The sequence below is a fragment of the Eleutherodactylus coqui genome, chromosome 7, assembly GCF_035609145.1.
Source record: "Eleutherodactylus coqui strain aEleCoq1 chromosome 7, aEleCoq1.hap1, whole genome shotgun sequence".
Classification (NCBI taxonomy): domain Eukaryota; kingdom Metazoa; phylum Chordata; class Amphibia; order Anura; family Eleutherodactylidae; genus Eleutherodactylus; species Eleutherodactylus coqui.
This window is the reverse complement of record NC_089843.1, coordinates 212,223,307-212,247,403: the sequence shown is the minus strand read 5'-3', so window position 1 is coordinate 212,247,403 and position 24,097 is coordinate 212,223,307. Positions and strand designations below refer to the sequence as shown.

The following is a 24,097-nucleotide window of genomic DNA, read 5'->3' as shown; positions in this document are numbered from 1 at the left end:
CCGAAAATAAGACAGTGTCTTATATTAATTTTTGTTCAAAAAGGTTTACCTTTTTTTACATGTATAGCTGCCTGGATACTATTTAAATTGACTTTTTAAATTAACTGTTAGCAGGGCTTAATTTTGGAGTAGGGCTTATATTTCAAGCATCCTCAAAGAGCCTGAAAAATCATTCTGCATCCTCAAAAATTCTGGAAAATGATGCTATGTCTTATTTTTACGGTATGTCATATTTTCAGGGAAAATTAAAGGGCGCATATGGCGATAGTTTTAGTTGGTGTCAGCGATGGGTTTGGTTTTGTTTATATATATATATATATATATTTTTTTTTTTATTTTTATTTTTTCTTGTATTTTATTCTGTAGTTTTTTAAAACTTATTTTTGTAACTATTTTTTGTAACTTCTACTTTTCCACTCTAATTGGGGCATCCATTGGAGCAGCATCCATAATAGCCCCTGTTACAGGGGAAAATATCACCCTGTAGTGATATCAGTCACTGGCAGAGCTGATCTGGGTCTGCTAGGGCCCTACAGCTCTACTGTACTGAGGAAGGGGGCATCTGGTGATCACGTGATTGCTGGGTCGAATTCTCTATTCACTATATAGTGCTCATTGAGTGTTATGTAGTCTGCAGGGAAGAAAGCAGAAGTAGTTAAAAACTGATTCTGCTGTCTCCTCCGGGGCCTCGGCTGTAACTAACTGCTGAAAACCCGACCTGTTCCTGATACATTGCAGGAGCAGGAACTTTGCTGAGCGCCAGCGAATCAGAGCCGGCGCTCTATGAACCAATCACAGCCATTGAGTGATGTCACTCAATGGCTGTGAATGATTGAGATCTGGCTCTGATTGGCTGGTACTCGATCCAGTCACACACTCACTTTGCTGGAGGCGGGGTATTCAAAGCCCCATCACCAGAAAGAAAGTGATATGTCAGTGTGGAGGACACTGCAGCCTGCTGCAGCAGTGGAGACCAGAATGAGGGACTCAGACGCTGCAGGCCAGGTGAGTATTGATGCAGTTTTTTTTCATGTAGTTTAGCTAGGGCATATTTTCAGGGGAGGGCTTATATTTCAAGCCTTCCCTAAAAAACGATAAAATGTATCTCCTGGCGATGTACATAAGCCAAAACTATTTATATAGTAGAATTCCATAATTTAGGATCCTTGGGACCATCAATTATCTTAAATTCAGAACTATTGGAAGTTCGGGTATACAGTCAGTATTACATATGCACCCATGCATAGATGTACATACCATATTGCTGGTGGTATCTTACGATTTTACTACTCTTTCAATATCTGCTTATCTTTTTCACTCAGAGATTGAATGCCTTAGCCGGGCTTGTCCGAGGGCAACTTGCTGCTTTGCATAGAAACATCATAACGGCTTTGATAACAATTGATGTTCATGCGAGGGATATTGTCAGCGACCTTGTGAAGGACCAGGTAACCTTTAGGATTTGCATTTAATAAAATGAGTTACAATCTAAAGCATTAATCCACACGTTAAACCGCAGTTAATGTCAATGTAACACTTATTTTGAGGATGGAGTGTTCCTCTTAGGCCGCTCTCACGCCTGTGTTGGGGTTAGTTCAGGGTTTCCGTCTTTCTGTTATGTTTTTGTTTCTGAAATAAAACCGAAAAAAATGGATCCGTTTTTTTTCAGTTTCTTCCCTCCAAAAAGGCAGCAGAGAAACGGAAACCCCAAACTGTCCCTAACGCAGCTGTGGAAGCAGCCTTAGGCTTCTTTCACATGAGCGCATATCAACCGGCGTTTTCACGGCCAGCCAATATACACTTTCATCTGTGTAGAAGCTCGTGAACAGGCGCACAAATCTAACTTTTGTGCGCCCGTTCACACAGCATGGGGTCCGGTGCATATGCGCCAAGCTCACCATGCAGTCACCCATTACCCCTCCCTCCCCATCGCAGGCTCTCCACTCATCTTATCCTCGCTCGTTCTTTGCCATGGGAGGGGCAGGGGTGGAGCTAAGCGCTGGCCCGCCCCGCCTGCTCCCATTGATGGCTATGGACAAGGGTTAGGGAGAGGGCGGTAGCTTAGCTACACCCACGCCCCTCACCTTGTCCGTAGCCATTAATGGGAGCAGGCGGGACAGGACGTCACTTAGCCCCGCTCCTGCCCACCCCATTCTATTGTACAGAATGAGCGGGGAGGAGATGAGAGGTGAGCCTGCGCGAGGGGGAGGAGAGCAGAGGGAGGGAGTTTAGCAGCCACGCTGCTAAACTCTCTCCCACCTATGGCCGCTGCCATTGGCTCCCATAAGAGCCCATTCTGTGGCAGACGTTTTTAGGCCCAAAAGATAGTTCCAGGACAACCTTTTGGGCCCAACGTGAAAACGTCCGACGCTATATTGGCCGGCCGGGCACTTTTACGTCTCAGTAATACGCCCATTTGATCTGATGCATTGAAATCCAATGCATCAGATCACAGCGCATGGTGCTGTATTTCCCTAAGAATATCTGCAGCCCCATCCCATATAACACAGGAATGCCTCTGACGTTATACTATGGGGACATAAGTATCATGTATGCCACTATATATAAAGCAGCATGCTGCCCAAATGAACATTTTCTATATATAAAGTGCACTTAAATTTAAAGAAAAATAAATGTTTTAGAATGAATTTCTTTTCCGTCCAGGTGAGCAGCGTTGACAGCTTTGAGTGGCAGCGGCAGCTGCGCTATTATTGGGACCTAGATCTGGACAACTGTGTGGCCCGCATGGCTTTGTCGCAGTATACATATGCTTATGAGTATCTTGGAGCTTGTCCCCGACTGGTCATTACTCCTCTAACGGTAAGAAGATTTCCTCCACAAAGCCATGCAATGGATGTTCTTACAATGCAGGAGGGACGGTCCGTATACAAGTCTAGAAGTCTATATAGTTCTACTGATTGCACTGCAGCGAATACATTCAGACCACAATGACTTTCTGAGGATGACGCTTCTTCAATGCTCGTCACTCTTTGGAATAGAACAGCCAATAGACCCTCCTACACTCAAACTGTGTTATAAGTGATACTTGGGACTTATTCGCATGCTTTCGGTCTGTGAGCGGTCCGAGCCTCATTAGACTGGAACGGCACATGAACCCATACTAGCTAATTAGGCATGTTTTTTTGCACACATGACACCCCGATTTAAATGGCTATTACGCCTAATGAGTTCTTGCAGGATTGCGCAGCGTATTGTGCATTTACGCACATATTTGCACCCCCTCCCCCCATGGGGACCTTTGGTAGAGCATGCTATATTTTGTTTGCTTGTGCAAAGTGCATTCAAAGAAAGGTAATGTGAAAGAACCCATTGAAATGAATGGGTTCTATACTATGCGTATTGCATATGCAAATTTCGCTTACGTAAATACACCCGTGAAGCCGCCCTAAAATTGTGAAACCGTGGAGGTATTTTCCACAGAACAAATATGCATTTCATTCTTTTTCTATATGTGGGCAGTATATACTGGATATACAGAAGTTACATATAGAAAAAGAGTATGGCAAGTATTAACTTTCTACACTCATAAGAATACGTCTGCAGACTACAGTCCCTCCAGTCCCTTCTGTTGTTCTCATGGATTGGACTAAGTGAGGTTCCACAAAGCCATGTGGACAGCCTTGTTCTGTAGGGCATTACTATCAACATGCTTCCTGCATTATATAAGTTCCCATTACTTGGTTCTTAGATTTAATTAAATCTACTAATGAAGTGCTTTCTTTCTTTTTCCAAGGATCGGTGTTATTTGTGTCTTATGGGCGCCCTGCAGCTGGATCTTGGTGGAGCTCCTGCTGGGCCTGCCGGCACTGGGAAGACTGAGACCACAAAAGACCTCGCCAAAGCCCTGGCTATACAGTGTGTGGTCTTCAACTGTTCAGATGGTCTGGATTACAAGGTATGCAACACGATTCTGTCTGCACGTGGCCAGTGAAGCATTACATGCCACCCAGGGTGTTGTGTACTGCAATGACTTGCTGGATTCTCCAGAGCCAGACTCTTTGTAGCGGTGCCCCGGTCTGGCTTATTGATGGAGGTTATGAATGGGGTATCACCCTGGAAATCTATGAAAAATTATTTGACAATGGGTTTTCTAAACCAAGCAACCTTGTTAATTTCCATTTGTGTACAGTGATATCCAGAGGCGTAACTTGAAGCTTCTGGGCCCCAATGCAAAACCTGTAACAGGGCCCCCAACTATAATGCTTTATGCATAGTACTGGGCTCCCTATATGGAGAAGAGAGGCCTTATGGGCCCCCTATGGCTACTGGGCCCGGGTGCAACCTCATCCCCTGCATCCTCTATAGTTCGCCAGTGGTGATAGCTCTCTAAATGTAGCTAACATTACTTTTACCTATAGACCCGTGAAAAAACCACCAGAGTCGCCTCCTGCTATCACAGTCCAAGTTCTGCTACAACAGTTTTTTAGATTTAGATTGTTCTTGTGAACTTCTTGTGTGTTTTCTGCAGATGATGGGTCGCTTCTTCAGTGGGTTGGCCCAGTCTGGAGCATGGTGCTGTTTTGACGAATTTAACCGTATTGACATTGAAGTGCTTTCTGTAATTGCCCAGCAGCTAATTACAATAAGGGCTGCCAAAGCTTCAAAGGTAATGCCGATTTTGCTCTGCCTGTCCTAAATTTTACCCTACATTTTTATTACATACACAGATTGAAATGCTTTCCACAAAAGACGCTGTGTAGTTAACTAAAGTACTGTATACCTCCTAGATATTTACATACCCGTTATTCGCACTATTAACCCCTTGAGTGGCACGCCCGGAAAAGTTCCGGGGACGAGCTCCACTGCTCATAGCAACATAGCCCGGAAGATTTCCGGGCTATGTATCACTATGGGAGCTGCAGAGCACAATGCCACAAGCTGTGACAGTGTGCTCTTCCTGCACAGTCCCACAGAGAACAAAGCAAGGGCTCTGAAAAACCAGCAGAAGATATTGCCGATATGTCGGCAATCTCCTGCTTTGTTTACTGGTTGCCATAGAGACCATCGACTTGTCAGAAGCAAGCCGATGGTCTCTGTGGCAGGGAGAGCTGGTGCTTGGCTGTGAGAGGACAGCTAGGTACTAGCTCTTACAGCAGAGATCAGAGAAAACCTCCGATCTCTGCTGTGTTAACCCTTTACATGCTGCAGTCTATGTGACTGCAGCATGTAAAGGGCTGTCACTGCAGCATGTAAAGGGCTGTCACCATCGGACCCCCGGAATGTGATCAGGGGTCCTGATGGGTCCCTGTGGAAGTCCCCTAAAGGGACAAAAAAAAAATAAAAAATGTCAAAAAATTAAAAAAAAAAAAAAGGAAAAAAATTATTAAAAAAATAAAAAAACACTTCTCTCCCTTTACTTTGTAAAAAATCAAAAATACAATCACACATGTGGTATCCATGCGTCGTAATGACCCAGAGAAGGAAGTTAATACATTATTTAACCCCTTAATGACATGGCCCCTTTTTTTCTTTTTTCCCCATTTCTTTTTTTCCTCCCCCCTGTTTAAAAAATCACAACTTGCCCCGCAAAAAACAAGCCCTTATATGGCCATGTCAATGGAAAAATGAAAACGCAACTGCAAAACTAGTTGAAATTCAATGATTAGACCATTTTAAAAAACCTGCCCTGGTGGGCACGACAGGGTGGTAGGAAACCCGCCACTCAAGGGGTTAAATGCCAGCTGTTACCTAGGAGTCACTTTTTGTTGAATTCCTTCCTTCAGCTTACGGTAACATTGATGCTTAGGCCACATGCACACGGCCATATGATGACTCCATGTTCTGTATGCCTGTACACCCACAATTTCGTACGAAGACATACAGAAGTTTTTTTTATACCATCGACTTCCATACGAATTGAACAGAAAAAATAATTGTGGTATGCTTCATCACATGCCATATTCGGGGACTCTGTATGCCTAGAAGCAAAGCTTCTGGCAAGCATATCTCCAACATGAATGAACTTGAATGAACATCATATAGTAGGGAGCTACAAGGGACTCTTTGCCTCCATACAACCTCCTGCCCCATGCATGAGACCTTAGGATTGCATCTGCATGCAACAGCAAACATTTGTGTGACCAGCAAAAAATACCACCCCAGTTTGCAGAATTTAGCCCTTAACGTTGCATGGTTGGAGTTTACAATGACTAAGGCTTCCTACACTCGGCCGAGCACCATATCGGGCCATGAAACTCACCCAACTTTCTTTTTTGTTTACTTTGTTTTCATTGTTGTCTTGGTAATATTTATATTATTGTGGAATAAACTACTGAAAGTCATCTACTTCTCTTTGGCAAATTTTGATCTACGAATCTGGATACTGGGGGGACTTGGTGGCACTCAATTCTCCTCTACGGAGTAAGTTATATTTTATATTACTAACTTACTAAGCAAAGTTTGTAGCACAGAAGGTTTTTTTTTGAATTCTTGCACTATCTGTGACCGAGGTCGTGTGACCCTGGGCTTATCCGTTGCCGCTCTCCCTGCTTCACAGACACCTGGCAGGACTCATTTGCTTGTGACTATTTCTAAAGGCAACTGTAGGTGTGGAGACCTGTCAATTAAGGCTCATTTACACACTTAGACAATCTTTCAAACGATTGAAAGATTGACAGTTCTAGCGATCATTTTGCAGAAAGTACTAATGGGCACTAATGCTCATTAGTACTTTATCAGCTTCATTTGCATGTAAATAAGCCTCCAGCAGCTGTTTGCAAATCCCAGCATTTGGTCTGGACTTTGAACTCAGCTGCACTGTATACAATGTAATCAGCTACTCCCGTGGAGAATACGACGTGCCGTCCCTGCTATCTCTCTCCAGCTGAAGGATGGATTTTATACTCAGCTAAAAATCATTGATCAGCTGAAGAGTGAAAGATGGAAGCGTTTACATCCAACGATTATCGCTCAAAAGCCATAGCTTGAACGAATTTTGAGCGATAATCGTTGCGTGTAAATGGGGCTTTAGACAGGCTCTCCACACCAGGTGAGTCCACTTCTGCATGTACATTGTGTCTGCGCTCTAAAGAGGATCAATTATGTACTCTTTTTCAGTGAGATGAGGGGTTTTTCGTTTATAGAGTGTAATTAGTTCACAAGGGTGTGGTAAGTATGGGAGGATTGGAAGGCAGTTGAATGAAACCAGATTTGGCCTCACCCAATTGTTTCTACAGGGGTTTGTGTGATCATCGCTTCCATATGTTAGATCTGGACCACTTCTGTAAAGCATTCCTCCAGGGTAGGAGGTTCCATAGATTTGTAATGGCGTAAAATAACTTTTAGCAGCTTGTAAAGATGACGAGGGTAAGATATTTGTATGCAGATTGGGCATATTAACAACAAATCGGAGATGTTGGAAACAATGAGGTCGTTACTTAATGGATTACAGTATATACATTTTTTTTTTTTACAAACTAATAAAAAATTAATTAAAAGTAAATGTTTTTCTCTTTTTTTTGTATTACGTTATCCATACTATACGCTTGTAACTTTCCCTCTGTAGCTTTTCAGATTTATGTTTGAAGGCCGAGAGATCAAGCTGGTTATGACATGTGCAGCCTTTATCACAATGAACCCAGGCTATGCTGGAAGGACTGAACTGCCAGACAACCTGAAGGCACTTTTCAGACCATTCTCCATGATGGTGCCCAATTACGCTTTGATTGCCGAGGTAAGATCACGGGGGGGGGGAGGGGGGGGCAGCTCAAGGAGATAATAGTAGAGTCTGTCCATTGTAACATCGTTTGTGCTTTTTCCTTTATTCCTTCGTAGGTTATTCTATATTCGGAAGGTTTTGAGTCCAGTAAGGTTCTGGCCCGTAAGATGACACAAATGTATAAACTTTGCAGTGAGCAGTTGTCGCAACAAGATCACTACGATTTTGGGATGAGAGCTGTAAAATCAGTTTTAGTTATGGCTGGGTAAGAAAACCTTGTATCACTTATGCTGCAATTTACCACACCATACTTTCTGTTTATGGCACAAACCAAAATAAATGTCACTTTCCATCTTTTTAAGATCATTGAAGAGAGAGAACCCTGATTTAAATGAAGATGTGGTTTTGATTCGTGCTTTACGGGATTCAAATCTACCAAAGTTCCTAACAGATGATGCTGAATTATTTGGGTATGTAAAATGACAACATGCATAACCTTCCTTTTCTGTGTGTATATGTGTAGGTATGCGTGTGTATGTATGTAGATAGGCAGTCTGGTAGCTAGAGAGAGGAAAGGTAAAGGTTAACACCTGATGGGTGTAGCAGGAAGTGGCTACAAAAGAGTCAGTTCCTGCCAGAAACCAGAGAGAGAGATGCTGGCTGAGAGAGCCAGACAGACGGTGAAGGGAGATGCATCCGGGATTTGTAGCCCGAGGTCTGGTGCGGACTAGTTTGGTCTGTCACCCTATCTGATGGAGGAAGACGCCCTCCAGACACCCCAGGAGGAGTTAGTGACAGGACCTTGTGGGTTGTGAACCCTAAAGCTGTATGGACTGTTTATGATTTATGATGTGCTGTGAATAAAGACTGGCAAGAGCCAGATTTAAAGAAACTAAGACTGCTGGAGCATATTTTCGTGCAAGGTGTGCCACTTCCTAACCATGTGGATGGTGATCCAGTAGCAAGAGTACCCCGCCTTGTAGCAATATGTATGAGAAATATTTATTTTTTATCAAAGCCTGATCTTATATAGCTTGATGAACGGACCTAAGAAACCTATTTCAATAACATAATTTCTAATAACTCAGATGGCTGTGCTGTATATAGGTCCCCAAGCACCGAGTCATGACTGACCCCTAGGGTGACATCACATCATGACATTTTCTTGGCAGACTGTTTTTGCAGGGTGGTTTGTCATTGCCTTCCCCAGCCATCTTTTACCCCCCATGCAGTATGGGATAAGCGTGTATCACAATTTATTTAGAGATTAATGTCCACTTTTGCAACTGATTTTATTAATTTCTGTATGCAAAAATTGAGCAACTTGGTGAAATATCCTAATGTTTTTGTGTATACAGCTACTAAGCAGACCTATGTGTCTCCATGGTAACAGGCTACAAATTCTCTGACGTAACGTAGTGTGTAAGGCTGAAAAAAGACACATGTCCATCTAGTTCAACCTGTTACCCCCCCCCCCCCCATGTTGATCCAAGTGAAGGCAAAAAAACCCCAATGAGGCAGAAGCTAATTTCCCTCATTTTAGGGGAGTAAATTACTTCCCAACTCCATTCTGACAATCAGAATAATCCCCGGATCACCGACCCTTCTGAAGTAATCAGTGGCTATAAAATGCAATATTGTATCGCTCAAGAAAGGCGCCCATGCTCCTCTTCAAATCTTTTAGCATATTTGCCATCACCACATTCTCAGGTAGAGAGTTCTACAGTCTCACTGCTCTTACAGTAAAGAACCCCCTTCTATGTTTGTGAAGAAACCTTCTTTCCTCTAGAAGTAAAGGATTCAAAGAAAAAAAATGCAGTTCATCACCACCTTTTGGGGGGGGGGGGGGGGGGTTACATGAAGGAGACTATTGTTTGCTTAAATATATTTATAATTAATTGCATGGTTTGAGTGGGGTGATGGTATGTTTTATGTATGGTATGCTTATGCATGTAAAAATGTGTAGACGTTGACGGGCAATTGTATCCAAAAATACAATTTCAATATAAATCTACTGATTTATAAAACAAAGTAAAGAATGACCCTTGTTACAGTCACAGTCCTGGGTATAATAGATGAGGGGTGAGATCTCTGTATTGTCCCCTGATATATTTATACATAGTTATTAGAGCGCCCCCTTGTTACAGTTCTGGGTATAAATAGATGATGGGAGAGATCTCTGTACTGACCCCTGATATATTTATACATAGTTATTAGAGCGCCCCCTTGTTACAGTCCTGGGTATAATAGATGAGGGGTGAGATCTCTGTATTGTCCCCTGATATATTTATACATAGTTATTAGAGCGCCCCCTTGTTACAGTCCTGGGTATAATAGATGAGGGGTGAGATCTCTGTATTGTCCCCTGATATATTTATACATAGTTATTAGAGCGCCCCCTTGTTACAGTCCTGGGTATAAATAGATGATGAGAGAGATCTCTGTACTGACCCCTGATATATTTATACATAGTTATTAGAGCGCCCCCTTGTTACAGTTCTGGATATAAAAAGATGATGGGAGAGATCTCTGTATTGTCCCCTAACATATACATAGCTTTTAGAGCGCCCCTTGTTACAGTTCTGGGTATAAATAGATGATGGAAGAGATCTCTGTATTGTCCCCTGATATATTTATACAGAGTTATTAGAGCGCCCCTCAGCCGTCTTTTTTTCTAAATTAAATAACCCCAATTTTAATAACCTCTCTGGGTATTGTAGTCCACCCATTCCATTTATTAACTTAGTTGCTAATCTTAGTATCAGCTCAAGCTCTAAGTCCTTTAGGCCGCTATCACACGGCCAAGAAAACTGTGCTTTGCGAGACGCTCGATTATTTACCCCAATTCTTTGAAGTCGTATACGTGAGTGATTTTTATTCCTGCATCGTGGGAGAAAATCATGGCATGTCCTCTATGTTTGGGCATTCCATCGGAATCCATCGTCCATTGTTTTCAATGGGCCAGGCAAAAACATTGTACAGCATGCAAGGTGCATGCAAATGCAATGCAAGGTTTCTCATTGAAAACAGTGGGAAATGCTAGCTGCATCGGAGGATCGCTACTTCCCTAAAGTGATGCGGTGCGTTTTTTAACACAGAAACGTTCCAAAGCGTGAAATTTTCATGGCCCGATGTTATGCACGCCTATGTGAAATTACCCAAAGGGCTCGTTCACACGGGCGTGGAATTCACTTAGCTGTTAGCTGCGCAAAAAATTTGCAATTCTACTGCAGAAAAAGTGTCTGAATGGAGAGAGAGATTAGGGGACTCCCTGGGGCTTCCCTTCGTCACCAGGGACTCCATTCATCTCAGCGCGCATGGAGGGGTTCTCCTAAAGGGCAGAAGGAGGGATTCCCCAGCAGCATGAATGGAGGGGTTCCACTGCATGGGAGATGGAGTTATTCCCCTGCTGCATGGGTGGAGGGGTTCCCCAACAGGGGAGATGGAAGGATTCCCCAGCAGCACAGATGAAGTGGTTCCCCTGCAGGGTAGATGGAGGAATTTCCTGCAGTGCAGATGGAGGGGTTCCCCTGCAGGGGAGATGGAGGGATTCCTCCACTGTGCGGATGGTTTCCCCCATCTCCCCTGCAGGGAACCCCTCCATTCACACTGTGCAGATGAATACCTCCATCTTCCCTGCCGGGCAACCCCTTCATCCATGCTGCTGGGGAATCCCTTCATCTCCCTTACAGGGAAGGCTCTCCATCCATGCTGTTGGGGAATCCCTCCATCTCCCCTGCAGGGGAACCCCTCAATCCAAACTGCTGGGGAATCCCTCCATCTGCACTGCTAATGAATCCTTTCATCTCCCTTTGCCAGTCGTCTCACATAGTCTCCTTTGCGCAACAAAGCTAGGTCAGGACTTATATTTTCACACAGCAGGGAATCTCAGTTGCTTAGTTTCAGTCGCTGATTTCCATAGGAAATCATTGGTTCTAATAGTCGCGTTTTCTTTGCACATGTAAATTAGCTGTTTAAATTCCCTTGTGTGAATGAGCCCTAAGGCTGTGGAGTTTCGCAGCTGAAAAAATACGCAGCAAATCCACACCAAAATCTGCATTAAGTTATGTACCATTTGCTGTGGTTTTTATTGCAGATCCACAGCAGATGGCAGCCCTTAAATTACAATTCAATTGAAGGGGTGGAATCTGCAGCAAATTCACAATAAAATCCGCACCAAATGTTGCCACATTGAAACTCTTTTTGATGTGCATTTGCTTCAGATTTCTTTCAGCTGGGGACAATCTGCACCAAGTCCAGTAGATGTGATTGGCCTGATCGGCAGTTTTTGCACAGCTCCCTTATAAGTGAATGCAGAAAGTCACACATGTGGACAGCCGGCTCTTCATTCATTTTCCGTCTAGTAGTAGTGGCCAGGGGCAGCCTTAGCAGGTGGAGCAGGGGTCTTGAGACATCCGTTTTGGATATAGATGTCAACAGCAGAGGTGGAACACACATCTTTTGGACATTCATCACATATCTTCTGGATATGCCATAAATGTCCAAGATGAGAACACCCCTTTAATAGGAGTCTCTCGGTGGCCCTGTAACTGTTACGTGTTTCTCCTTTTCAGTGGAATTATATCGGATCTTTTCCCTGGAGTGGCCATTCCTGAACATGACTACGGCACTTTACAGTCCACCATAATAAAGGTAATGCTGGCACGTGGTCTGCAGCCTGTGTCCAGCATGGTGCACAAAGTCATTCAGTTCTTTGAAACCATGATTGTCAGACATGGAGTCATGTTAGTTGGACCCACCGGAGGAGGAAAAACCACTGTTTACCAGATCCTCGCAGATACTCTAACTGCCTTACATCAGGCAGGTGAGACGCATCATTTCTACCAGCCTGTTAAAACATATGTACTAAATCCCAAATCCATCACAATGGGAGAATTGTATGGAGAAGTCAACAATTTAACCTTGGAATGGAAGGACGGATTAATGGCGCTGAGTGTCCGGGCTGCTGTAAATGACACTTCAAAAGACCACAAATGGATTATCTGTGATGGCCCCGTTGATGCTTTGTGGATTGAAAACATGAATACTGTCTTGGATGATAATAAGATGCTCTGCTTGGCAAATAGTGAGCGGATCAAATTCACACCCCAGATTCATATGGTATTTGAGGTAAGTCAATATAGTATATCTTTTGTTTTATATATACCATTTTTGAGATCATTTCCCCGTATGGTTCATTCACATGCACATATTTTCCTGAGCATTTCGAAAAAAAACACAGCATGTTTTATTTTCCTGCACATTTGTGCACCAGGTCAGGGAAGAGCTAGGAGTCAGCAACAGGAGGTCTCAGTTTGCAGTACAGATGGAGGAGGCAGGTAGCATAGTCAGAAGGGAAGCCAGGGGTCAGCAACGGGAGGTCTCAGTTCACAGTACTGATGGAGGAGGTGGGTAGCATAGTCAGAAGGAAAGCCAGGGGTCAGCAGCAGGAGCTCTTAGTTCGCAGTACAGATGGAGGAGTCAGGTAGCATAATCAGAAGGGAAGCCAGGGGTCAGCAACGGTAAGTCTCAGTTGAATAGCAGAGGAGCAGGCAGAATTAGAGCTTGATTATGGCTTGGAGCACAATAATCACGCACTGCATAAAGGGGCAGGTTTATATAGAGGGCTTAATCAGGAGCAGGGTCGGAACTAGGATAGGGAGGCAGGAACTAGGTAAACAGGATCATGAAACAAGGCTTGGGTATGCAGGGGAATTTGTCCAAAAGCCTGGATGGCTCAGTGGAGAGAGTCCTGACATCAAGAAAAAAAGTCTCCTTCTTGGTGTTGCAGTTGGAGTAAGTCAATATAGTATATCTTTTGTTTTATATATACCATTGGTAATCTGAACATTTCCCCATATGGTTCATTCATATGCATGTATTTTCCTGAGCATTTCGATTGTGCAGAAAAAAAACACAGCATGTTTTATTTTCCTGCACATTTGTGTACCAGGTCAGGGAAGAGCTAGGTGTCAGCAACAGGAGGTCTCAGTTCGCAGTACAGATGGAGGAGGCGGGTAGTGTAGTCAGAAGGGAAGCCAGGGGTCAGCAACGGGAGGTCTCAGTTCACAGTACTGATGGAGGAGATGGGTAGCATAGTCAGAAGGAAAGCCAGGGGTCAGCAACAGGAGCTCTTAGTTCGCAGTACAGATGGAGGAGGGAGGTTGCATAATCAGAAGGGAGGCCAGGGGTCAGCAACAGTAAGTCTCAGTTGAATAGCAGAGGAGCAGGCAGAATTAGAGCTTGATTCAGGCTTGGAGCATAATAATCACGCCATGCATAAAGGGACAGGTTTATATAGAGGGCTTAATCAGGAGCAGGGCGAAACTAGGACAGAGAGGCAGGAACTAGGTAAAAAGGATCATGAAACAAGGCTTGGGTATGCAGGGGAATTTGTCCAAAAGCCTGGATGGCTCAGTGGAGAGAGCTGCCAGCTGGAGCGCGAGAGGTCCCAGGTTTGAGTTCTGACACCAAGAAAGAAAAGTCTCCTTCTTGGTGTTGCAGTTTCAATGTTGAGGAGTTTATAAACCAGACAACTCTTGTGTCTGTCTTCATAGAATTGCTTCATCAAAGTGCAATTAAAGTTTGATTTCAAAGGAAAACAAGTTTCCAATGAAATAAGCAGATGAGATGTGTTTACCAGATAAGCACGCCGCAATGAAACCATATTCACGTGACACTTGTATGAGAGTTATTTTTATTTCCATGTACTGGAACGTTTCTGAGCAGCTTGAATCCAGATAGCTCAGAATAATGAAGTAAACATCCAGCATCAGGCTACTGTAGCAAGCATCTGCTTTATGATCTTAAAGGACATGGGGTAGTTTAGCTGTGGCAATAAAGAATCTTATGTGCTTTTTGCTAATAAACCATCGATTTAACTTGTTAACCTTTTTTATATTTCAGGTCCAAGACTTGAAAGTTGCGTCTCCTGCTACTGTAAGCCGATGTGGGATGGTTTATATTGATGCTGAGGAGCTTAAATGGATGCCTTATGTACAAACCTGGTTAGCTGGGCTTCCACCTCAAGTACGTACCCCATAACTATTTTTGTGTGCACATGAAAACCAGGTCCAATATGGCTAGAGAGCTAATGCAAGAACACATGGGATGCCGGCGCGACAGGATAGAAGATTATAGAAATCCAAATGAATTCAATGCTGGCATCTCAAATGTTCTTGCTTTGGTTCTTGGAGGTGGTGGAGTGCCATGCATTGGCTGAGATGAGCTGACCAAACTTACTGTTATGTCAGTGCTGAGCGGTTACTCACCATTTTCCCATAGGTCCCACGTAAAACACCAAAACCATCACCTAAACCCAAACATGGGGAAAAAAGGGGAAATGTAGCCCTAACAGCCAATAGAGGGAAAAACCCCTGCCTATAGCGGGACAATCACCCAGATAAGGACGGCCTCACGTTGGAACCTAGGGGCCACTTACACATATCCTAGGTAAAAACAGGGAATATCTAATTATAGACATTATTCAAAGAAAGTGTCATAGTGCCAGCGTGGTCATTATGCCACAACCCTCTCACACCTGTAGAACCGTGACACTCACTCTTTACATGCCTAGAGAGCTGCACCACGTGTGCCATCGTAATACACTTAACTCAATTTGCTCAGTTTTCTCCATCTTGTACAGTAAGTTGATGACTCTTGCAAATGTATTGATAAAGCTATGAAATAGCAAGTAGACTAAGTGGCAAATTCTAAGTATCATTAAATGGGAGCTTCAAATTTTCACTGCCAGGGGATGAAAATCCGTCCTAGTCATAACTATACTGAGCCGTGTGCCTGTTTGCCCATTTGTATTCTCTGCAAATAAACAAAAACTTTCCTATTCAAAAGCATAAAAACGGATACATAAAATAGAAGGCTGGATTACCTTTCATATCACTTTAACAGGGTTTTCCTAAGGCCTCTTTCACACGAACGTCATTTTAACGCTCCGATAGCCATGCAAAAAAATTGTGACTATCGGAGCCTAAAATTGTGTGGATGAAGAATAGTTGTGGCCAAGTCACAGTTGATTTTTCATGGCTGGCTGCGGTGTCTTGCAATGAACTGATGCCACAGCCCCGAAATCCTGCGATCGGCAGAACAATGTAAATGACTTCAAATGCCTCACTAGCGCCTCACCGCGCTAGCTGTTGTTAAACGTCCTCCCTTTTTTGCCTGGCTCGTATAGACTACCATAGGTGTTAAAATAATGCACCTATGTCCTATCTTTTGCGGCGCAATTTTTTAGGCGCGTCTAAAAATTGTTAGTCTGAAGGAATCCATAGGTAATCAATAGACTCGATTTTTGTTCTCCCATTGCTTTCAATGAAACCGTCACTTCTGCAGTCTCATTGAAACCAATGGGCTGCTGGCAAGCCCTGCAGAGATTTTTGGGGAAGGGCTTTAAATATAAGCACTTCCCTAAAAAATCATCCCTAGAATGTGTTAAAAATAAAAAAAAAATACTCCCCTCTCCTCAGCTGCCGGGACTCAGGCGCATCTACCCTGTCTTCTCCCTGCACTGCTCTGTAGCTCTTTCAGCAGGTGGGGATTTAAAATCTCCACCTGCTAAAAGGGCTGTATCTGATTGACTGACCGCTCAGTAAATCACAGGCAGCTCTCAGCCATTCATTGAATGACGGCTGAGTGCTGCCTGTAATTGGTCAAAGCACTCAGCCAATCACAGGCAGCACCTGGCCATTCATTGAATTTTATTTTTTTTATTTTTATTTTTTTACACAAACGGGGATGATTTTCAGGAAAAGGCTTATATTTAAAGCCCTTCCCTGAAAATCACTGCAGGGTTAGCTGGCAGCCCATTGCTTGCAATGGGGCTGCCGGCAGCAGCCTCAGCCCCATTGAAGGCAATGGGCACGGACCTGCATTCACACGTGTTTGTGCACGTACGTGGGTACGCGGTTTTGTGCACACCCATGTATGGCACACGCTCGTGTGAATGCACCCGAAGTCTGATGGAAGATCTTGGTGATTTTTACTATGGGTGCTTGCAGTTAATCACTTAATATACAGGAGACAGATTACTATTAGAGATGAGCGAGCATACTCGCTAAGGCACATTACTCGATCCAGTAGTGCCTTAGCCGAGTATCTCCCCGCTCGTCTCTAAAGATTCGGGGGCCGGCGGGTGGCGTAGAGCGGGGGGGAGAGTGGGGAGAACGGAGGGGAGATCTCTCTCTCCCTCTCTCCCCCCGCTCCCCGCCGCAACTCACCAGTCACCCGCGCCGGCCCCCGAATCTTTAGAGACAAGCAGGGAGATACTCGGCTAAGGCACTACTCGCTCATCTCTAATTACTATCATTTTATATATTTTTCTGTATTTGTTGGATTTTTGTTTTTATATCCACATACATGAATTTCCCAATGTATGTAGAAGCCCCTTATGTGTTATTCATATGTTTTATTTACAGCTGACTGATGAAATGAAGCAGTATATTCTGGATTTGTTTGAACGCTATGTGGAGAATGGCCTCAAATTTGCCACCAGAAAATGCACTCAGGCCATTCCTCAAGTGGATATCAGTAAAGTAACGACACTGTGCTGTCTGCTCGAATCACTGCTGCTTGGAAAAGGAGGGCCGGACCTAAAAATGGTACATGCGCTAATGGCTATTGTCTAGTTCCCCAAAGGGTCTGATTACAATGATGTCTTTTCCCATTTTCCTAGTATCTATAGTCAGGGGTAGCACTAACACACCACATTGCAGCTAAACATCAGATGGACTTAAGTATCGATTAGAAGGCCAATTTCACATGAGTATTAGGCGTCATGTATGTGAAGCCAACGGGTTTCCAATGGGTTCTTTCAGCCTACAAAACATAGCGATGATTTTGTAGTGAGATTTTGTAGCCCATGGAATGAAACCGTATGGCTCCATAGAACCCATAGACTTCTGTGGAGTAATGCAGTTTCATATACCTTCAGATGATGTAATATGGGGCGTATGTCCTCCGGATGCCTCACAGAGCAACATACAGTAGCAGAAGGTACTACTGTTTGTTCCACCACCCACCCCTATCAATCACAGCTCTAAATGAACACGTAAAAGGGGGACCAGTTTGATTGTGCAGAAAGTTCCAGAAAGTTCCATTGACCTCAGGTGTTTTCAAACTCAATGTAATTTCACAAGACCTCAACAACAAAACTTACGCCCCATTTACACGGGATGAGTTGTTGGGCAAACAGTGTCCAGCAGCTCATCCCAGTGAAGCTGGGTCCTGGATGTTACACAGGAGAGAGCATCGCTCAGAGCGCGGCCGCATGGAGGCGGAGCAGGCTGGGGAGCGCCCCCCCCCCCACCCGCCTCCATTCACTGTAAGCAGCAGTTGTTCAGAAGTGAACGGCTGTGGTTTACACCGAACGGCTTGTCGTTCAGGTCTTTACATGCAGAAAATGAATGACTGAACAACTGTTGCTCAGTCGTTCAGTCTCTGCATGTACGTATACAGGGCGACTATCATCCAAAACTCCTGTGGGAGCCCGAGGATTTGAACAACTCTGAACGGCAATCATCCCGTGTAAATGGACCTTTAGGCCGGCTTCATGCAGGAGTATTTGCGTAGACAGAGAATAGAACCCATTGATTTAAATGGGTAGGTTCACTTTTCCGTATTTTACACGTGCATTTCGCTTGCGCAAAACAAAAATAAAGCATGCTGTATTTTTCTGCATATGTGCACACCAAAGTCAATGGGAGGGGCACATAAATGTGCGCTATACGCACTGAAACTCCACTAGAAAACGATCACATCTGGAACTCATTAAGGCTAATTAACCATTTCAATCGGTGCGCCTTTGTTCATCGTGCGCAAATCAACATGTCCTGCGGGCGCAAACAGTAACATATGCCGATACGGGCACAAAAATATGTGTGAATTCCACAAAAACGTTACGCTCATGTGCGCGCAAACACTCATGTGAAGGCTTGGAACCAATTTAGAAGTGCAGTACATAATTACATAGTAGCAGATTTTATTAACCCTTTCCAATCCACTGTCTGACGTCTCAAGACATTATGATTTAAGGCTGTACAGCTCCGATGTTGGAAGAAGTCTGTTGGGGTTCTCTTACTGTATATTGCCAGCCTCTCTGCTGTTGGAGCCTATCCAATGTGTCACCTCATGCAGTACTGGGTTCAGCCAGCAGATGGCACCATTGTATAATGACAAAAAAGAGTAAGCGCCCTAGGAAAACCAGGATACAAATTGGATTGGAAAGGGTTAAGGGCTGTCTTATCGAAAAGTTCTCTACACTTATACTAAGTGACTTTTTATATATTTTTCTTGTACATGCACCTTATACACTATATATATATATATATATATATATATATATATATATATATGTGTGTGTGTGTGTGTGGGTCTGTGACAGCAAAACGTTTTTAGCTCATTCATTATTATTTTTTAGGAGCAGTCGAGACTGAATAGCATTGTCTGTCAGACGTTTGTCTTCTGCTACGTCTGGTCTGTTGGTGGGAATCTAACAGAAAATCATTGGGATGCTTTTGATACATTTGTCAGGCAGCAGTTTGAAGATAACCCTGAAGCCAAGGTAAGCAGTAGAACATGATCCCCACTTCCCCTGCAGTCATACAGATATACCTTGCTAAGTACTTACTGACTTATATGTCTACAATGTATATTATACATTCGACCACTAGGTGTCAGTGTCTGATAGGATACAGAATTTCCATTCGTCCTTATGGAAGCAGGTCATTTTGAAGTTCTTCTAATTGTACAGAAATCTATATTTTTATACAGTTATAACTATGCAGATTAGACGTTTCAGAAAAACTAATGAGATTTAAATTAACCCCATTTGTATATATATATAGGATACAAAACATGTAATACTAGCACTAGTCTTTTAATTAGAGCTAGGTCACATTGTCACATACAGGGAATTTTCTCCAAAAGTCCTTCTTTTGCAGACAAGACTTTCTGTTACAAATTTTCAGTTCCACCATATGTGATGCATATTGGCTATTATAGAGAAGTCCACCGCCTAGTAGACCACTGCCAGCGCATTTTTTAGGTGGTCATCTCAAAGAGGGTTTTTTGTGTATATATGTTGAAGGCAATTCCAAAAAGGTTGAGTCTTTTTTCTGTTCTCCAGCTCCCAACCTCTGGTGACCTATGGAGCTTCTATATGGATTATGACACGAAGCGCCTGGATCCGTGGGAGAGAATTATCCCTTCCTTTAAGTATAACAGCAATGTGCCATTTTTTGAAATGCTGGTCCCAACAACCGATACGGTGCGCTATGGGTATCTTATGGAAAAGCTCCTGGCAGTAAAACGTTCTGTGCTGTTTACTGGTACCACGGGCGTTGGCAAGGTGGGTGAAGATGTGGCTTTAAACAGTTTATCAGTCTTGTAATAAATAAAATATGGTGTGAAATGTAATTTTATCATTTAGCTGCAATATATTCATCATATATTGTATATACTCGAGTATAAACCGAGTTTTTTAGCACATTTTTTTGTGCTGAAAAAGTCCCCCTCGGCTTATACTTGAGTGAGGTAAAAAAACAAAAAGAAACCCCGCAATACTCACCAGCCAGCCAACGTCTGTGTCCCCGGTGCAATGCTCTCCCCAACGGTGCAGCAGGCTGTTTGAGGCTGTCCTCTCCCTGCTCGGCTTTAAATTCCCCCGCCATCAGGGCCATGTAACTAAGCGCTGTGATTGGACTGAGCGCCAGCCAATCACAGCCGGTGCTCGATCATTCACAGCCTTTCAGTGTGAAGCCTCAAACAGCCTGTCGCACCACCGGGGAGACCATGCGTTGGGGACATAGACGCCGGCTGAGAGGTGAGTATTGCGTTTTTCTTTTCACCTGAAGATTTGGGGGACGCAGGGGGCGGCAGGGGGGGAGCGGTGTGGAGAGTGAGAGAGATCCCTCCGCAACCTCCCACTCACCCCTGTGACCCGCCCCCCCCCCAAATCTTCAGGGACGAGCCAGCAGTTACTCGAAAACGGCGATGCTCTCTGGAGTAAATCGCCTTACGGAGTATGCTCGCTCATCTCTAGAGGACACCTTTTACATGCCGCAATCAACACTGATTGAGACTTGTATGGGGTTAACAGCGGGGATTGGTGATTGCCACTGTTGCAGCAGTAGGCCGTTGGTCAGTCACGGCTGGCTCCCACTGCAGAGGGAAGTGTGTCCCAGGCAGGATGTAACTTTATATCCCATAGCTTTAGGGAGGTTAAAGGGGGTTTCAAAGACTTTTAATTGCTTCACAACCCAACTTTGTTCTTCCTGATTGCTGATGACCAGGACTTGTGACTGCTGTAGCCAATCACTGGCCAAAAAATTAACTGTCTCTAGCCAGTGATTGGCTGCAACAATCACATGTCCAAGTTGTGAAGCAATTTCAAATCCTGGAAGAACCCCTTTAAATTCCATTTCTTTGTCCCTTTACAGTTGATACATTCAAAACAAATTAAATAGTGAAAATAAAATCCCCAGGCAGTATGTGCTTTGTTACGTAGTCCTCTCCTGAGGCACAGGCTTATCTCCCCTGGGGTCATCAAATGTTACTAGCACTTCTGCAGACTGATGGCTGACACGCGGGCATATTTGCGGATAATAGAGCAAATTGATTTCAATGGGTTCATTCACATATTTGTATTTTGCATGCTGTATTTTTCTGCGTGATTGCGCAGCGAAGGTCTCCATAGAAGTCAACGTGGTACACAAATGTGCACTCAGTATGCAAGGGGATGCACGAAACACTGCGTAATTGCACAGTAAAAAACACACCTGGAACTCATTACCCATTTCAATTGGTGCATCTTTGTTTGCCGCTTGTAAACGAACATGCCTTGTGGGTGCAAAAAAATACCGTAAAATACGCTGATGCGCGCGCAAAAAAAGCGTAGTTTAATTTGCAAAAATGCTATGCTCATGAATGCGCAAATACACTTGTGTGAAGCCGGCCTAAGCAGGGTGCTTCATTCTCACCATCTTCCTGCTATTGGAAAGTGTAAACGATTCTCTAATGTCCAGGGGTCTAATGACGGATTCACATGAATCCATACCAAAATTTGCCTGATTTTTACAGCAGAATTCACTTGTTGCATTGCAGAGCAGAGCGGGCTGCAGATGTGGAAATCCGCAGCATTAATGTCTCCTGCTGTGGATTTCTTCTGCTGGAGGTGAATGGGTTAAAGGGGTTGTCTCGCGGCAGCAAGTGGGGTTATACACTTCTGTATGGCCATATTAATGCACTTTGTAATGTACATCGTGCATTAATTATGAGCCATACAGAAGTTATTCACTTACCTGTTCCGTTGCTAGCGTCCCCGTCGCCATGGTGCCGTCTAATTTCAGCGTCTAATCGCCCGATTAGACGCGCTTGCGCAGTCCGGTCTTCTCCCTGGTGAATGGGGCCGCTCGTGCCGGAGAGCTGGTCCTCGTAGCTCCGCCCCGTCGCGTGTGCCGATTCCAGCCAATCAGGAGCCTGGAATCGGCAATGGACCGCACAGAGCCCACGGTGCACCATGGGAGAAGACCCGCGGTGCATCGTGGGTGAAGATCCCGGCGGCCATCTTGCTAAGGTAAGAAAGAAGTCGCCGCAGAGCGGGGATTCGGGTAAGTACTAAACTGTTTGTTTTTTTTAACCCATCCCTTGTGTTTGTCTCGCGCCGAACGGGGGGCCTATTCAAAAAAAAAAAAAACCCGTTTCGGCGCGGGACAACCCCTTTAAGTAAAGCCTCATCCACTTACATTGTACTGTACATTGCTGTACACAACCAGAATACTGCAGCAGTTGCGCGGTGTGCGACCTCGCCCTCTGTGACTCCTCAGCAGTTATAAAGTCTGAAGCTGTCAGAACAACCTGGGACTTAAAAAAAAGTTGCGGAGTAAAAAGTTGGAGAGCTTAAAAAAGTTGGGGAGTAACTAATAATACAACAGAAATAAGGGCAAACTCCATGGCTTTCTGCATTGGATGTGAGCTGATTCTCTTGTATGTCCAAACTATTTCTTTCTGACATACGTTGTGCTTTTTGTATCCGTTTAGTCTGTAGTAGCTCGAGGATTACTAAATAGAATACAAGAAGACGCGGGCTATGTCTCTTTGTATATAAACTTCTCAGCACAAACTTCCTCTGTTCGCACACAAGAAATAATAGAGTCCAAATTGGAAAAGAAGCGGAAAACAATTCTGGGTAAGTAGTCTTTAACCCTTTTGATGCAAGGACAATTTTGTCATTTTCACAACATAATAGATAAAAAAATCATGTTATACCCGTTTTTTGTTTTTTTAGATCAGGCACCTGTGACCCCCCAGCTCTGTACAATCATGGGCAGCTTCAGGCAACATTGCACACAAGCATGATGTTTTGTAAAAGATACATAAAAATTCATGTTTATTACTAAAAGTCTGACCCTGACAAAGCCTGATATACAAAACATCTGCTAAAGATAAAAGTAGAAGATGTGCAGAGTTTATACATACTGGTTATGCTTATGTGTGCGAGTACATATCACATGTTCACCAGATCTAAATGGATCAAAAAGCCCTGTCATTTGTTACACATTGGACAGGTACCCAATGCCTGATTAAGGGCAGAGAATGATCTGAGGAAAAACTTATCTTCTCTGTCCTTTGGAATAAAAAAATAGACCCTCCCCCCAAAAAAAATGATCATTAGAGGCCACATATCCTCTCCAACTGGCAAGGGATGGTGAAAAAAGAAGTTCCTTTCTTTCCTACTGGAGACTATATAGGAGGGCAGATCCATTCTCGTCTTAACTATGATAACCCACTATATCAATGTCTCCACCCTGTGCCAGTCACTACATATATGCCTCCACCCTGTGCCAGTCACTACACCAATGCCTCTACCCTGTGCTGAGCACTACATCAATGCCTCTACCCTGTGCTGAGCACTTCATTAATGCCTCCACCCTGTGCCGGTCACTACATAAATGTCTCCACCCTGTGCTGATCACTACATCAATGCCTCCACCCCCCTGTGCCAGTCACTACATCAATGCCTCCACCCCCCTGTGCCAGTCACTACATCAATGCCTCTACCCATGTGACAATCACTGCATTAATACCTCCACCCTGTGACAGTCACTATATCAATGTCTCCACCCTGTGCTGAGCACTACTTCAATGCTTACACTCTGTGCCGATTACTACATCAATGCCTCCACCCTGTGCCGGTCACTATATCAATGTCTCCACCCTGTGCTGAGCACTACATGAATGCCTCCACCCTGTGCCAGTCACTACATCAATGCTTCCACCCTGTGCCGATTACTACATCAATGCCTCCACCCTGTGCCGATTACTACATAAATGTCTCCACCCTGTGCCAGTCACTATATAAATGCCTCCACCCTGTGCCAGTCACTACACCAATGCCTCCACCCTGTG

The 24,097-nt window shown here is 44.0% G+C and overlaps 1 protein-coding gene across 2 annotated transcripts in view; it reads left to right on the top strand.

Moving 5' to 3' along the window:
* Positions 1-24,097, top strand: part of DNAH6 (dynein axonemal heavy chain 6) — a 286,055-nt gene that overhangs the window by 69,440 nt on the left and 192,518 nt on the right. The window contains exons 27-39 of one of the 2 annotated variants that reach the window (XM_066574325.1): positions 1,323-1,448; positions 2,665-2,820; positions 3,755-3,916; positions 4,490-4,627; positions 7,526-7,693; positions 7,795-7,943; positions 8,041-8,148; positions 12,253-12,808; positions 14,585-14,707; positions 17,110-17,292; positions 19,110-19,253; positions 19,818-20,039; positions 22,730-22,877. In XM_066574325.1, coding sequence (XP_066430422.1) covers positions 1,323-1,448; positions 2,665-2,820; positions 3,755-3,916; positions 4,490-4,627; positions 7,526-7,693; positions 7,795-7,943; positions 8,041-8,148; positions 12,253-12,808; positions 14,585-14,707; positions 17,110-17,292; positions 19,110-19,253; positions 19,818-20,039; positions 22,730-22,877 — 2,383 coding nt within the window. The remainder of the gene's footprint in view (positions 1-1,322; positions 1,449-2,664; positions 2,821-3,754; positions 3,917-4,489; positions 4,628-7,525; positions 7,694-7,794; positions 7,944-8,040; positions 8,149-12,252; positions 12,809-14,584; positions 14,708-17,109; positions 17,293-19,109; positions 19,254-19,817; positions 20,040-22,729; positions 22,878-24,097) is intronic. The other variant, XM_066574326.1, reaches the window with a different exon arrangement.